The sequence below is a fragment of the Antedon bifida genome, chromosome 10 (assembly GCF_963402885.1).
Source record: "Antedon bifida chromosome 10, ecAntBifi1.1, whole genome shotgun sequence".
NCBI classification, from domain to species: Eukaryota; Metazoa; Echinodermata; class Crinoidea; order Comatulida; family Antedonidae; genus Antedon; species Antedon bifida.
The window spans coordinates 1,063,083-1,077,693 of record NC_136235.1 but is presented as its reverse complement, the minus strand read 5'-3'; the positions used below and the strand labels follow the sequence as shown (position 1 = coordinate 1,077,693).

Genomic DNA, 14,611 nt, shown 5'->3' with positions numbered 1-14,611 from the left:
TACTTTGTGGCGTAACGGGTAATGTTCTGTTTTGAGTACTCTCAGCTCTAGCTTGGGTTCGAATCTCTTATCTACGGAAAATAAATATTTTTTTTTTATTTTGAAAGAGAAATTGTTTACTTTTATTATTATGATTAGGTCTTTATTGTATTATACTACTGTATTTGTACATGAGTGAATATAATTATCGGATAACCAGTCAATATATTGAAACACATGAAATGTTTTTCTAAATTATGATTTTATTATCATAATATAATTAGGATAGACACTGTTAAAAATGGCATGTATGCCTATTTAAGTTGTACCGGTTAGGTTTGTATAACACTAACCAAAACCATGGCGATTGCATTGTTATAAGTGCATAGCTTGGAATGAAATGATTTTATAATAGATTAGGTACAGTTCGTCGGTGGCAGTCGATCAAAATGCAAAACACTATCTTCACAGAGGTCTATCTGTTTCAATAAATGCGCTAACAGCAATATAGGCCGTGTTACATTGAAAGGTTGCCTATTTGTGGAGGCCTAACCTTGATGTTGTTCTGTACCAAAGTAGGCCTAGTACATGAAACACACCAGTCCACTTACAAAGCCGGCTGGGTATTCCTTAAATAAGCGCATTTCCGAATAAATTTACGTATTCGATTTCTTCTTCTGTTTTTCATGATTGATTTGTGAATTAGGTCACAGTCCAACAAAATAATAAACTTCCAAGAGAACGATACGTATTCCACATTATTTATTTGTTCTATCGCAATCTATTAAAGTAAAAAGCAGTCTTGTAAAAAAGCAGCAAGCGAATTAGTTGCCCAAGGCGGGTGGAAATATTCTAGCGGATTTCAAGTAGGGCCTATATTCAAGTAATTTAATTTAAGTTATCGTTTCCCATTTAAATCTATGTCTTGTTTGATTGTAAAATATTTCATTATATGGACCAAAAAATTCGTTCATTCTGGCGATTAATGGCTCAGAAATGTTAGGATAAAGTGATTTGCGACCTTTATTCTCACCAAGACATCGTGATTCTTTACCCCAGCGCAGACAATAGTAACCTTTTGTTTCGTTATAGTAGAAATTATCTGGAGAATAATAATCAGAAACTCCAAGAAATCGTTCGATTAACTTGATCTCCTTGTACGGGTCAGTGATCAATGCGTCTCCGTCCACAATATGAAACTGACTCTTATTAAAGTATTGTTGCCATCGCGACAAATGCACGCAGTATATACTAGTCTGAATAGGCTTATAAAATTGGTCAACTTTACCGTTATCCATTACAAGTTCGGCAAAATCTTTAAACGGTGGTTTATCCTTATTATTATGTTTAACAACTCCTTGTATATAGTCAGACACAACACGTATTGTAGGCTGCCGTACGATCACAATGATTTTCACTGACGAATTCATACGTTGCACTCTTTCCGGCGTTTTTTTACAAGTAAAGTATGCTGGTGTTTTTTCTATAGTAATTTGGTTTTTATGAGAAAAGGGCATTTGTTTACGATACCATTCTAAACCTTTGGAGTAATTGTCATCAAAATCAAAGAAATGAATTTCATTCAACGGTCGTACGATATCAGGGTGCATCGCTAGCATGTTGATCAGCGCCCTTGTTCCGCACTTCCGTACTCCAACGATAATCACCTGCGGTAGTTTCTTCACGCGTTCATGTTCGTGTTTGTTATTGGTTGAAACTTCCTGATACGCGTTACCATGGACGACTAGATTATATATTTCCTTTAGTTTCAATCTTCCCGTCGAGCGCCCTCCATTTAATATTGTTCCCGTGAGTACTTGCATAGATCTATTATTAGAGTCTGTCTGTGATATGTCGTTTAGTAAATTGTGCGAGTACGCGAGAGTGTTTTCGTCAACCTTTAGCGGTTGACGTCTAATTTGACGAATTTCATCTAAAGTAACGCTGGTCTTTGTGACGCTTAATGCAACCATCAATGCAAAGGACGTTAGGATTGTCATCACCAGTAGCACTAGTTTATTGATGCCTCGAATTCCAACTCGTTTGAATTTGCGACAGGTCATCGTTGTCAACATGAATCGCAAAACGGTATAAAATTTGTAGATCTGAAATGATAAATAAAACAGTTTTGATAACAATAGCCTATAAATAAATTATAATGCTCTGTCTACACTATCAAACTTTATGTGACAAAACAAGTGATGTGCCCATATATAGACATGATGATGTCACATCACTACCATATTTAGGCATATCACTACCATATTTAGGCATATCACTACCATATTTAGGCGCATCACACCGCAATTGTCAAACTAGTTTGATAGTGTAGACAGAGCTTTAATAAATATGATGACGTCACAATGCGCGCAATGAGATGACACGTCCAGCCAAGCATTTAATTTAACCTTACACCTTTAATTTAAATACGTTTTTGTTTATCATAATTAGTATACTTCGAAAACAAAGTTGTGGACAAGATATTATTATTGTGTATATGAAAAGGAAATGTGATGTTTATCCAGGGGCGTACAATTGGTTTGTTTGTATCAGAAGAAACCAAACCTATGGAGGTTATAAAATGAAAGGAAGGAAGTAAAACTAGATAATCCTTTTGTTGACTACGACATCCCTAACAATACTGCTTTGCTTCTTCCTGGTTGGGTCATATACTTTTTATCAATATATATAGTTTAAACTTTGACCTGTTTAATGAACTCGCGAAATGTTAAACTTCAATCATTTCTAAGTAATGATTAGGCTACATGATCATCTTTGTCTCTGCGTCCAACTAAGATGGCGATGACCAAAAAGTCAAAAATACATTTCCAATGATTTATTATTATGTTTCATGTCGTGTCTATAGCCTATGGTAAGTTTCTGGTAAAGCTTGGTACTTTCCCATTAGGATGATGCGACACAAGGAAGGCGTACGCACGCGCAGTAGAACGCAAATAATTCAGCCAATCACTGAACGGATGATCCGAACTGTCGCTGGTGATTGGTGAAATTGATTGCGTTGTACGCGTAAGTTGGAACCGATCTTAAAGATCTGATTAAATTATTATTGAAAAAAACCATTCGACTCACCTGCGTAAATATTACACAGTATTACGTAACATTGTTCTTGTCGTACAAAACATCGGCGAGCAACTGAACAACAGACCACGAGTCATTTCAATCCAAAACATGATTCTGGAAAAGAAAACAATTGTTAAATTAAGAGGAAGACAAAATTACAAATATGACTTAAACTTAAGCTCTGTCTACACTATCAAACTAGTTGAGTTTGACAAAAAAAAAACAAGTGTAATATGCTTAAATATGGTAGTGATATGACATCATCATGTCCATATATAGGCATATATTTTTTGTCACATAAAGTTTGATAGTGTAGACAGAGCTTTAGATACGCGGTGAATGAATGATGCGGCGCGCGGCATTCGTTTGAAAGCGGCGCGTTATCAAATAAATTTAGAGCTTATTCGGTTTTTTTTACAGAAGGTTTTAAGGACATTTTAAATGAAACAATTCCGATTCAGCAGCGTTCACTTTTAAATATCAGACGAATCAGTCATGGTATATCAGTGGCGCTCATGCAGCAGACATTAAATTGAACTCGATTAATAATTTGTAAAAACAATTTACTTCAGCAAGATGTTTTTGTAGAATGTCTAAACGTAAAAAAGAGAGACAAACGACCCGTAACAATAATATGTTAAAACATAATGTGATATACATGAACAGAAATAATAACTCTGACACTAATGACATTTTACTATCGGGACATTTTTAATGATTGTTCATTTTTATCGTCATCAGCAATTTGGTACAAAGAATATTTGAAGTACAGATATGATGCGTTGGCGGATTAATGTTATTAAGACTCTAAATAAAGCGTGGTTTCCCACTAGAGAGTTGACCAATGACAAGCCACAGTTCGAATAATTCATCGCTTGTGATTGGTCCAATCACTTACGTACGTTGCGTTACTGTTCTTGCGTTGCGTCGCTAGTGGGAACCAAGCTTAAAATACATAATAGACCTTCACACGATTCTCATATCACACATGCACCGCAGCATTTTTTTTTTAAATGTAGGACACATTAGTGTCTGACACTGTTCTAAAAGAGAACAGATTATGTGAACGTTTTGACGCCATTATTCTATGTATTGATGTGGTATTGGTTTACTTGTCCTAATAATGATTACTTTCAGTTTTTATATCATCGCAACAAAGACAAGAAATTTGACATTTGGCTTCAAAAGCGGTAATGAAAATGAAACGATGAATGTACGCATGCGTGTTAGGCTACACGCTACGCGATTAATTTGGCCAATCACAAGTAACAAGTAACAGTGAGGAAAATTATTCGTTTGTGATTGGTCAAATTATACTTGTCTTGTGTGTACGTCGTTGCATTATGCTGCAGTGTGAATCACGCGTTATGGCGGAACGTGTGTCATTAACAATTACAATATTATATGTACTAAATTGAATATGTTTTAAATTACTGACATGTTTTCCCATAATTGTCGGTATACATTTGGACAACTAATATTATGTGTAGATTAGTAAACAGTACGAGAATCAGGTTGTGACGTATTGTAACATTTTATTTATTTATTTTTTTTATTTAATCGGTATATAAAAATATATTACAAAACGACAGTCAAAGACTGAAATGAATTGTATTACAAATAAATAAAAATTAGTTAAAATTGCTATAAAAATAGAAACATCTTATTAAAATTAGATATCGTACCATAAAATTATAAACCATACATGAATAAAAAACCTTAAAACATTCACTTATAACATATCTAAAAAAAGAGCTAGTGATGCCTATTAATTATATCCACCATGGTGGGAACTGGAGACGACCTAAGTCTGCTGGTTTTACAATGAGGTACTTCTAGAAATCGGTTGAATCTGAGAGACCGAGCTGGCTTATGAAGAGGGGGAAGTATTTCTCTAAACAGCTCGGATTTTAGTAAGCCTTCCCCGAAAGACAACACCAGTTTGTTTCTTCTCTCAACAAGAGTAGGTAAACCAGTAACAGACAATGCATGATCATAGCACAAGTAGTTGTTACCTAGCATGATTCGCAATGCTCTCTTTTGTACCTTTTCAATAGACTTGGACATATCCTTAGTGATAGCGCCATGCCAAACAGGGGCAGCATATTCTAAAATAGGTCTAAAATAGGTCTAGGACTAAATTTCAATATAGTCCCTCCTATTAGGTTTACCTTATCATAAAAATGTGATGTGTATATATGGACACGATGATGACATAATACTATCATATAATATTTGGGCATATCACACTATTTTGTATAGTGTAGACAGTTACATTTCAATAATTAAACCTTTTGTTTTTTTAGAGAGACATTTCTTAGAGATTAGTGTTTGCCCGTGAGGTGTATTAGCAGTGAAATCATGAACCAAATCGAGGATGGGCGTCGTCATGCGCCATCTTGGTTTTTACATAATTCAATCCAATTGAAAAATACCTTCTGGGAATTGATGATCGTCACAATAAATATTAACGTCATATTTTCATTAAAATTAAAATAACACACTTGGAAGTAGTAGCGATCGATCATCTGCTTACATCCATGCAAATCTCTTAAGGTTTTGATCGAATCAAAATGATTAAGGTTATTGTACAAGCAAACACAATTAAGGATTTAAAACTAGAAAAATTGTTAATGTTTGGTTCATCAGCCAAAGCTTGGTTCCCACTTTGGACGCAACGTAGCACAACGCAGTGAATTGACCAATCACAAGCAACAACTTGGATGATCCATCGCGTCGTGATTGGTCCAAAAATGACCTGTGATGCACGTTTTGTTCCTTACGCGTTGCTGGCACGTGGGAACCAGGCTATGACGAAATTGCAATAATTTTGACTTAACAGTGTATATTGATTCTTTATTTTGACTTCATGGTTATAAAAGTCCCTGAAGCTGAATCTTGGCTAACTCCTGATATTCACGAGCTAAAACATCATACACTTCAGACTGCCAAAATTGGTGTTATTAATAAACAAACTATTTTGCCCGTGATTCAAATAAATTGAAAGCAATAAGAAATGGAACATACATTTCATTTCATCCTACCGGGCTGATATTTATCATATGACCTGTGACTGAAAGGTTAATAAGCGTCAATAATAGTCCTTCTTCATGGCCTATAGAACAACGATACCATAATATCTTTACACCAATACAAGCCGGGCACAATTGACCATGAAAATTGAAAACAGAAAAACACATAGTCACCTACAGGTAATATGAATTGGTAGACTGTTGTCTATTCTCATAACTTTTATATCTTCCGCCGGATGCTGTATACAACGGCTTTCATTATCAGTAGGACGTTCTTCTTTCAAACCAATGATGCAACACTTAAAACATGGACCTATTTAGAAGATCCTTTGTAAAGTATTTTTATAAATGTTGTCCGGAATAAATCCCGGAGCTTTGACCAGACTTGAACTCAAGGGTGAATGGAAGAGTCTTACACATTAAACGTTCTCTTTTCAACATAACGTTCAATTGTTAGGAAACACCCAAATAACTCTCTTAATAGCTCTCATAGCCAACATCAACTGATTCTAAATCAAAAAATACATTCTTATTCAAATTGAAAAGGCACTTCTCATATCTAAAATGCGCTTCTCATATCTAAAATGCGCATGCGCACACCTTCATCATTTTCGCAACCGAACAGAGTTCAGGAAATTTCGATCTACTGAAAAATATTATTATTATATATTAATATTAATATTGTTATTTCATTTTGTGAATGAAGTGCAACTACATACAAGAAAAACATTTATTTTCCTGAGACTTATTTTTGCAATTTCAGTTATATTAACATCGTCAATGAATGTCAATATTCGGGGAATAAAAAGAACATAAAACTAGTTTTAATTTGGGTGAAAGGACTAATAAATGTCTGATTGAAATAATAATTTCCGAAAAGATTTGTCCATATGACACCGACATAAACGTAATCGATTTGTTTTGTACTATATTTTATAGGTTAATAATGACTAGATAGAATCTTAATGGACATCGCTGTCATATGATTTTTTTAGAAACGAACCATGTCCATCACACGGCAGCTAACATCAGAAATTGCTCATTTAAGATTGGTTCCCCGGGACGCAACGTAACGTAAGTAAATTCGACCAATCACAGACGACGAACCTGTCACGTATGATTAGTCAAAAAACCGAAGCTTGGTCATAATTGCGTTATGCGCAAGTTTTTGCGTTGCGTTCCCGTGTTACGTCACAGTGGAAACCAAGCTGCTTAATGTAAAGCAAGATTTAGAAACACACTGGTAAAAGCAGCAGTTTAGATCATTTTCAACAATAAACTAAAATATCTATAAAGGCAAATAACATCACGTGGTTTTTAAAGTAAAGTACAGTATACGAAATAAGCAGTAATTAGCGTTATCCTGGTTTTGTGATTTAATTGTAGCGAATGTTCTTAGAAATGGACAGACATCACTTTATAAATGTGATTTATGTGTTCTTTTATAGTAAACTCTAAATTGTTAGAGTTGTTAGTTTCTTTAATCGCAGTAAATTTATATACAGTAGACAGTTGAAATTGCCGTACTACAGGCGTGTTTATCTCTCTCATTAAATTAATTCCATTTCCCCATCGGCGACTGCGATTTTCACTTTTGCAAATCTTTTTGATACAGTGTTAAAACGATATTTCCTCGTTTTACGCATACCAGTATAGTCAATAGAGAGTAGAAAGCATGGAGTTCAATGGAACGAACTATTCAATGGTGATATTTTCCTGTGCATGGAACAATTTGTAGTCTGCCCTGCTGCAGTTAATTCTAAATCAACTAATTTAAAGCTTAAAATACAAGAATAAGGTACTCCACCAGAAAGATCCCAAATAAACGAAGACATGATGTGTACAAAAGTTAAGATGACTCGATCAAATGACTATGATCACCATGAAGTATATTAATTTTTTTTTTGACCATGGTGTTCGTGAAGTCCTTAGTCTATTTGTTATTCAAGCTTATAAATTGAACACAAATGCAATTGGAAGGATTTTATTGAAAATAACTTTGAGTTATGAGTTGTGAGTGGTAGTGCTTTTAAATATAAACAAAACATATGTTGTTTCTAATTAATATTACAACGCCTCTTGTTTGAATATCGATTAACCTTTGACCTTAAATCAGATCCGAGATAATATTTTAATTAGTGTATTGTCTTCGTTATTTACATTGACACAAATATTATATTTGTGTTTATCCCCTTTTTTCCGGTTGGCTCTTCTCGGTGGTAGGTTAAGGTCAATTATTAAATTATAAGAAGCCTTCAAATACGATATTTGAAAACAGTTTGAGACCCAATGTCAATAATAAACCTGCCTCATATAATTGAAGACTATTTTATTCATTCTTAAAAACGTTAATTGGTATTTCAATTGGAATGACACTTGTATGAACATGTCATGACAAATTACGGTTCAATAAGTGTACCTTAATTTGTTGTGAGGTTTCTGGAGGCGCGCACACGTGTTCCCATTATAACGTAGACGCCTTCTCAACAAGCTTTCAATACTCTACGGGGCGCCATATACGTTTGAAGAAATTATAAAGACGTCAACATTGACACTTGTATTCTTATGATTTTATTGATTTGGTTTAAAACATGAATAAAATGACCATCAAAAAATTGAACAGTAAAAACGAAACTAATTTAACAAAAGAGGGGGATTCTTTCTTAGATGGGCTTCTTTTCGAGGTTTTACGGAGGCTGTGCCAAACGCAGACGTAATGAATCTTCGTGACTTGTAGTCGACCCTATATGTCTCTATTATGACATCAAAAACAACATATTAGTCGAACGTTATAATTATTACTATGCAAGCGATGCAACGTAGGAAGATATTAATATTATTCTTTGCGAATCTACATCAACATTACGAAGAACAAATGTAAGCTCATCCGTTATATTTTTAGCATCATAACATTATAAAGGTCGTTGTGTGTCTCACCTAGGTTCAGGCGGCGTTCGATCGCAGACATCAACTTCCTTTATTCGTTAAAATAATGATGAAAGGCAAAATCAGCTGCTATCCTCAAATGAAGTTGTAGGCCTACACTTTCCACCTCTTTCAACATTACGCGTGCAATGTGACTGTATGATACATGCATTACGGGCACGTCATAGGTATGTTTCGTTCAGGTTTGAACATAACCTTTGTCGAAATAGTGTGACCCTCTCTCAGTTCTGTTTCCCGTTGCATACTTTCATTTTCAGCACATCATATCTCGTAATATCTATAACGTCTTGTTTAACTGTCAAACTCGTACGTGTAACTATACGAAGCAATCAAACTCTAATGAAATCACACTTTGATCATTTTCTTTGTCTTGATATTTTTTTTTTGCGTTCGTTTTGATGCTTTTTGTTAAAATGTGTGCAAATGTCACGGTTTACGCCAGTGAGTAATTGCCACGAAGAGCACGTGATTACTTCAATGAGGAGAAATCGCGTTCGTTATAAATATTAGCGGTATTGTGAAACACGATGACAACATTTCAAAGTGTATAGCATTATTTGGGCTGGTGATAAATATAGACTTATTAAAAGAAGATATTTGAATTTCAAACAACTTTATTTTGAATGAAAGCCAGAATAATTATATTAAAAAAACACTGAATTCAATTGAATCAAATAAGTTTAAGTTCAATAGCACATTTAATTCACAAATTGCATAATAATTAACATCCATATCATCGAAATGTTACGTAAACGGCGTTCCATATTTAATAATGGTAAAAATAACAATACTAACAAATAATTTATAGGAATAGGAATTACTGTTAGGCCCATCCTGTTAAATTAGTCAGAAATAATAGATACTGTAATAAGTATATATAAAAAGACCAAAGTTCATAATATAAATATACCGGTGTGTGACGTGTGGATAACGTATAATAACGTAATGGAATATACGCATATCTTAAGCGTGGTTCCCACTAGAACGCAACGCAGCGACGTATTGACGCAAAGTGCTGTATTGCGTATTCACAAGTGGGAACCGACGACGCAATAGTGCTGCAAACATCGCAGGTTTGATTTCACGCAGGCGGGGGCAAACACAATTATTAGAAGGGCATTTTCTTACGTTGCGTAGATTGCGTTACGTTGCGTCGCCAGTGAGAACCAAGCTTTATCGGGGAATGACAATACATTCCTGCTACCTATACTAACAACTCGATTGTTTCTCCACCACTCCCTGAGACTATAAAATGAGACTTGGCGCATAATACTCAATAGTTTGTCCACCATCCTGTAAATGAGATCTCGTGCAATGTACAATAAACAATAGTCTGTCCATCCTGTTATTGACAAGTTGCTTTTAGATGTGTGAAATAAAAATAGATGCAAAAGGGAAATAGTATATAAAAAAACAATAAACAGAATCACGTCAAGTCGGTTTCGTCTAGAATTGTCTGACATTATACTATAGGCCTATTGATCGTGTTCTATTGTCAAAAAAACGAAGCTACAGCTTTTTTATGCAGGATCTCTGTTTTCAGTTGTTCTGTGATTATGATTTACTGTAATTGATGACTAAATAAATGTGGAATAAATGTATTGCTCTCCGTATAACAAATAAGAGAAACACGTGGAAAGCAGATGATAAACCTCAAAAGCAGCTTAGCTTAATAACTATGAGAAGGATAATCTACGTATAGAAAATATTAATTTATACAGTATAGCCCTAACAGTATTTAAATTTCAAATGTATAGAAAATAAGATGATTATAACTATACACGCAGTTTCTTCTCCACGCTTCATCAGCACCTATACCATGATTAATGACAACGGCACGGATGACGTGAGTCTATTGTAGGCCTATTTCTAGTGAACATTAATTAACCAAAATCAATCGAGTATTTTACGTCCTAATCATCTGAGACATCGCGAGCTGAACGTGTAACCCGTTTGACGGTACTTTGCATATAAAATAGATATTATTTCAATAATAAAAAGGATAATTGACTGATACGCGCTAAAGTAGATAGAAAGGTTATGGTTGACATCGTGAAGTGTAATTTATTTTAATAATTAAAAATGCAATTAATCTTCCAGAAAAATTAACCACCTATAACGTACAGTAGTGTATCCACTTGAGGCAATTGTAATCTATCGCTCACTGCTGGCCAATAAAAGTAACGCTGATGCATTCGTACAGTAAAGCTCAGTCTACACTATCAAACTAGTTTGACAAATAAAAGATGAGCCCAAATATAGTAGTGATATGCTCGAATATGGTAGTGATATGACATCACCATGTCCATATATGGGTCCATCACATTTTGTTGTCACATAAAGTTTGATAGTGAAGACAGAGCTTAAAACTGTAACGATCTTGCCTTGATTTTTATAAATGAAAAGTAGATAATTATTATGATATTCACGATTTTTTTATACAAAACAAGGTCAATGGCCGGCCTCAATTAACCATATGTATTCATGAAACTAATTCAAAATGTTCGTTTCGATCAGTCGGTTGCAATGAAGATACGTCAGTCTACTCTTTTGAAAGATGCGGTTAAATAACAAAAATAATTAAAAACAATTCAAGAATTATCCTAAAGCTTGGTTCCCACTAGCGACGCAACGTAGCGCAACCTACGCAACGTAACGCAACCTACGCAACGTAACAAATACCAAATACTGTGTATTCCCCCGCCTGCGTAAAATCAAACCTGCTTGTTGCGCGTCAACGTTAGCATGCCGTAGACTGTGACCTGGTTCACCCAGCATACTTTTGAGTACGCGCTGTACTATGTTTCCGATGTTCTTTTGCCTTGTCGTTGCGTGAAATCCCGTAAGCGTGGTTCCCACTAGGACGCAGCGCAGCGACGTATCGACGCAAAGTGCTGTATTGCGTAATCACAAGTGGGAACCGACGACGCAATAGTGCTGCAAACATCGTAGGTTTGATTTCACGCAGGCGGGGGCAAACGCAATAATTGGAAGGGCATTTTCTTACGTTGCGTAGATTGCGTTACGTTGCGTCGCTAGTGGGAACCAAGCTGTAGCGATGTTTGCAACACTGTTACGTCATCGGTACCCACTTGTGATTACGCAATACAACACTTCGCGTCGATACGTCGCTGCGTTGCGTTGTGTTGCGTTCTAGTGAACCATGCTTAAACCACCCGTCGTCGTACAGTAGGCCCAAACTCACTCATTTGGTGGCCGGTTGACGCAGGCCTCTGTGTCTGTATGTTATATATTAATGTTTTCTTATCTACATTTCCAGACATCGAATGTGAAAGACGGATATCGCTTAGCTTCTATAATGTTGTGTTTAAGGTTGAAAGTGGTACACATAAAAGGTAACTGGACGTTACTTGTTGATCTCCCTGTATTAACCGTCATTTAAAATCATTTTTTCTCTCAAGCTTTCGCCAACAAATGTCAATTTTAAGCAAGTCGGATGAGTACGATCAAAGGCATGCAAGCGGCATGTACTTACTTAACGTAAAAAAATCTAAGAACTCACCAGTTTCATGCTAAATTCAGTGGCGAAGATCCTGGCATGTTGATCCTGATAAATTGATAGCGGATAAAGTCACACAAAGTCACACTCGCGTAAGTGTTAACAAAATCGTGATATATCAATCAAGAAACACTTTACTGGTATCAACAACCTACCGAACAAAGTTCAATTTTATCAGTTCACAAAATAAAACATATTCTCCTCGATAATGTTATGAATCATTATTGATTCTGTAATGTATATGGAGCTCGTCGTAGTTGATAAAACATAGTTCAACAAATGATCGACTTCTACAGCAGGATATCACGTCCGTCCTGACTTCCTGACTACAGGAAGAGTCTGTGGAGCTAAGTGCCTGTTGCCTTAAGCTTCAAGTTCCACGCGACGCCCTCACAGGTACGACGCTGTGTCGATACAATGGCTTGTATGGCTGTCATGCTGACAATGTATTAATAGACCTGATGTCTTAAAGTGATTTAAATAAGTTGTATAAGATTAATTATGCACGCATGCGTACAACATGAAACAAGTATGTATGCCTAATCAACAAAGCAGCACGACGGACGGATGGCAATACAGCATAAATGATGCAACACGCGTCATGGAACAACAAACGCAAGAAAACTAAAGCGTGGTTCTCACTAGCGACACAACGCAACGCAGAGCGACGTATTGACGACGCAAAGTGCTGTATTGCGTATTCACAAGTGGGAACCGACGACGCAACAGTGCTGCAAACACCGCAGGTTTGATTTCACGCAGGCGGGGAAAAACACAATTATTGGAAGGGCATTTTGTTACGTTGCGTAGGCTGCGTTACGTTGCGTCACTAGTTAGAATCACGCTTAAACAGCACTAATGAAAATCAATAAATATCGTATCGTAATTCAAATAAGTTCAAATTCTATTTATCCCATTGTCACAGTCTATTGAATCATAAACAGGAGGATAATCTGGCTATAAGTAAAATTGCTTGACATTTTCCGGCCAATTTCATTTTTAAACCTTGCTCTCAAAACTGTTCCATCTGCAATATCTTTAGGATGTTTTCAAATTAAAATGCACAGAAAATAAAAATCCTCGAAATAATTAAATTGTCATTATGATACGATGATTTTGGCCGGATGTATAAAGGACATATGACAATGCAGAGCTCTGAGTTATCAGCGAGTAAGATTAAATGGGTTTTTACGATGAAGAAATGTGTCCTAGTTAGGTGGAGAGGGAGGGAGAGAGATAGATAGAAGGAGGGGGTAGGGTAGGCAGGCAGGCTACAAAATGGATACGGCGTTCATGCATGTAATATTTATCTCGTGGTGGTAAAAAAACGTTACGAGAAATTACTAGTAACTCGGGACAAAGATATCAAAATATATTTTTTGCGCATGGGTACGGTATAAGCAGCCCCGTTCCTTATATCGAGACTATTAACTGTACGCTTTATCGGTTTAAACAACGTTCATCCTTCTTCGTTGTCTCCGCCCAAAACGAAAGGCACGCTACTTCTCCGCGATTGTGATTTTTATGTTCTTTAAAACATTATTTATGTTTCAATATAAACAATTATTATGTTTTAGTAGGCCTTGATTTTTAATTGTTCAATTGATTAATTAGACCCTCTTGAATATTAATATATGATTAATATTTATAAATAAATCTAACAATTTACTATCAACCGTTAAAGTATTTCTGATTAGCGATACGATATACACTTTATCGTCAAACTCTACACTACAATAACTGTCTGAGAAATGTATTGTACCAAGTAGGCCTATGCATAGCAATAAAGAAAAAACAAACTATCTTGTAAATGTTTTAGTTGAAGATATTTACATAAATGGGTTACTGGATCTGTTTGTTTTAGGGTTGTTGTATGTATACTATGATCTCTAATGATATTATCTATAACGCAAGAAGACAAACGGCGCTTCTGCTAAAGACGCCCACGTGCCATTCCGGCAATGTGTCAATAATTACGAAAACTGTAATTATGCTATATAATTGTTACTTACCGTCATGGCAGGTGATTTTTCTAATATTTCTTTATTTATAC

At 35.5% G+C, this 14,611-nt stretch overlaps 1 protein-coding gene across 2 annotated transcripts; it reads right to left on the bottom strand.

Annotated features, from left to right (window-relative positions):
* Positions 1-222: 222 nt before the first annotated feature.
* Positions 223-12,903, bottom strand: LOC144854169 (heparan sulfate glucosamine 3-O-sulfotransferase 1-like). Of its 2 annotated transcripts, none has more exons than XM_078712064.1 (3): positions 12,562-12,903; positions 3,070-3,174; positions 223-2,084 (listed from the first exon to the last, which is right to left on the bottom strand). In XM_078712064.1, the coding sequence occupies exon 3, from the start codon at positions 2,052-2,054 to the stop codon at positions 873-875; it is 1,182 nt and encodes a 393-aa protein (XP_078568190.1). In that variant the 5' UTR covers positions 2,055-2,084; positions 3,070-3,174; positions 12,562-12,903; the 3' UTR covers positions 223-872. The 2 variants fall into 2 exon arrangements, with proteins under 2 accessions (XP_078568190.1, XP_078568191.1); XM_078712065.1 differs by lacking the exon at positions 12,562-12,903 and adding an exon at positions 9,030-9,067.
* Between the last annotated feature and the right edge of the window lie 1,708 nt (positions 12,904-14,611).

Excerpts from the sequence above, each read along its gene's own strand:
- LOC144854169 (XM_078712064.1), bottom strand. The coding sequence starts at position 2,054 with ATGTTGACAACGATGACCTGTCGCAAATTCAAACGAGTTGGAATTCGA.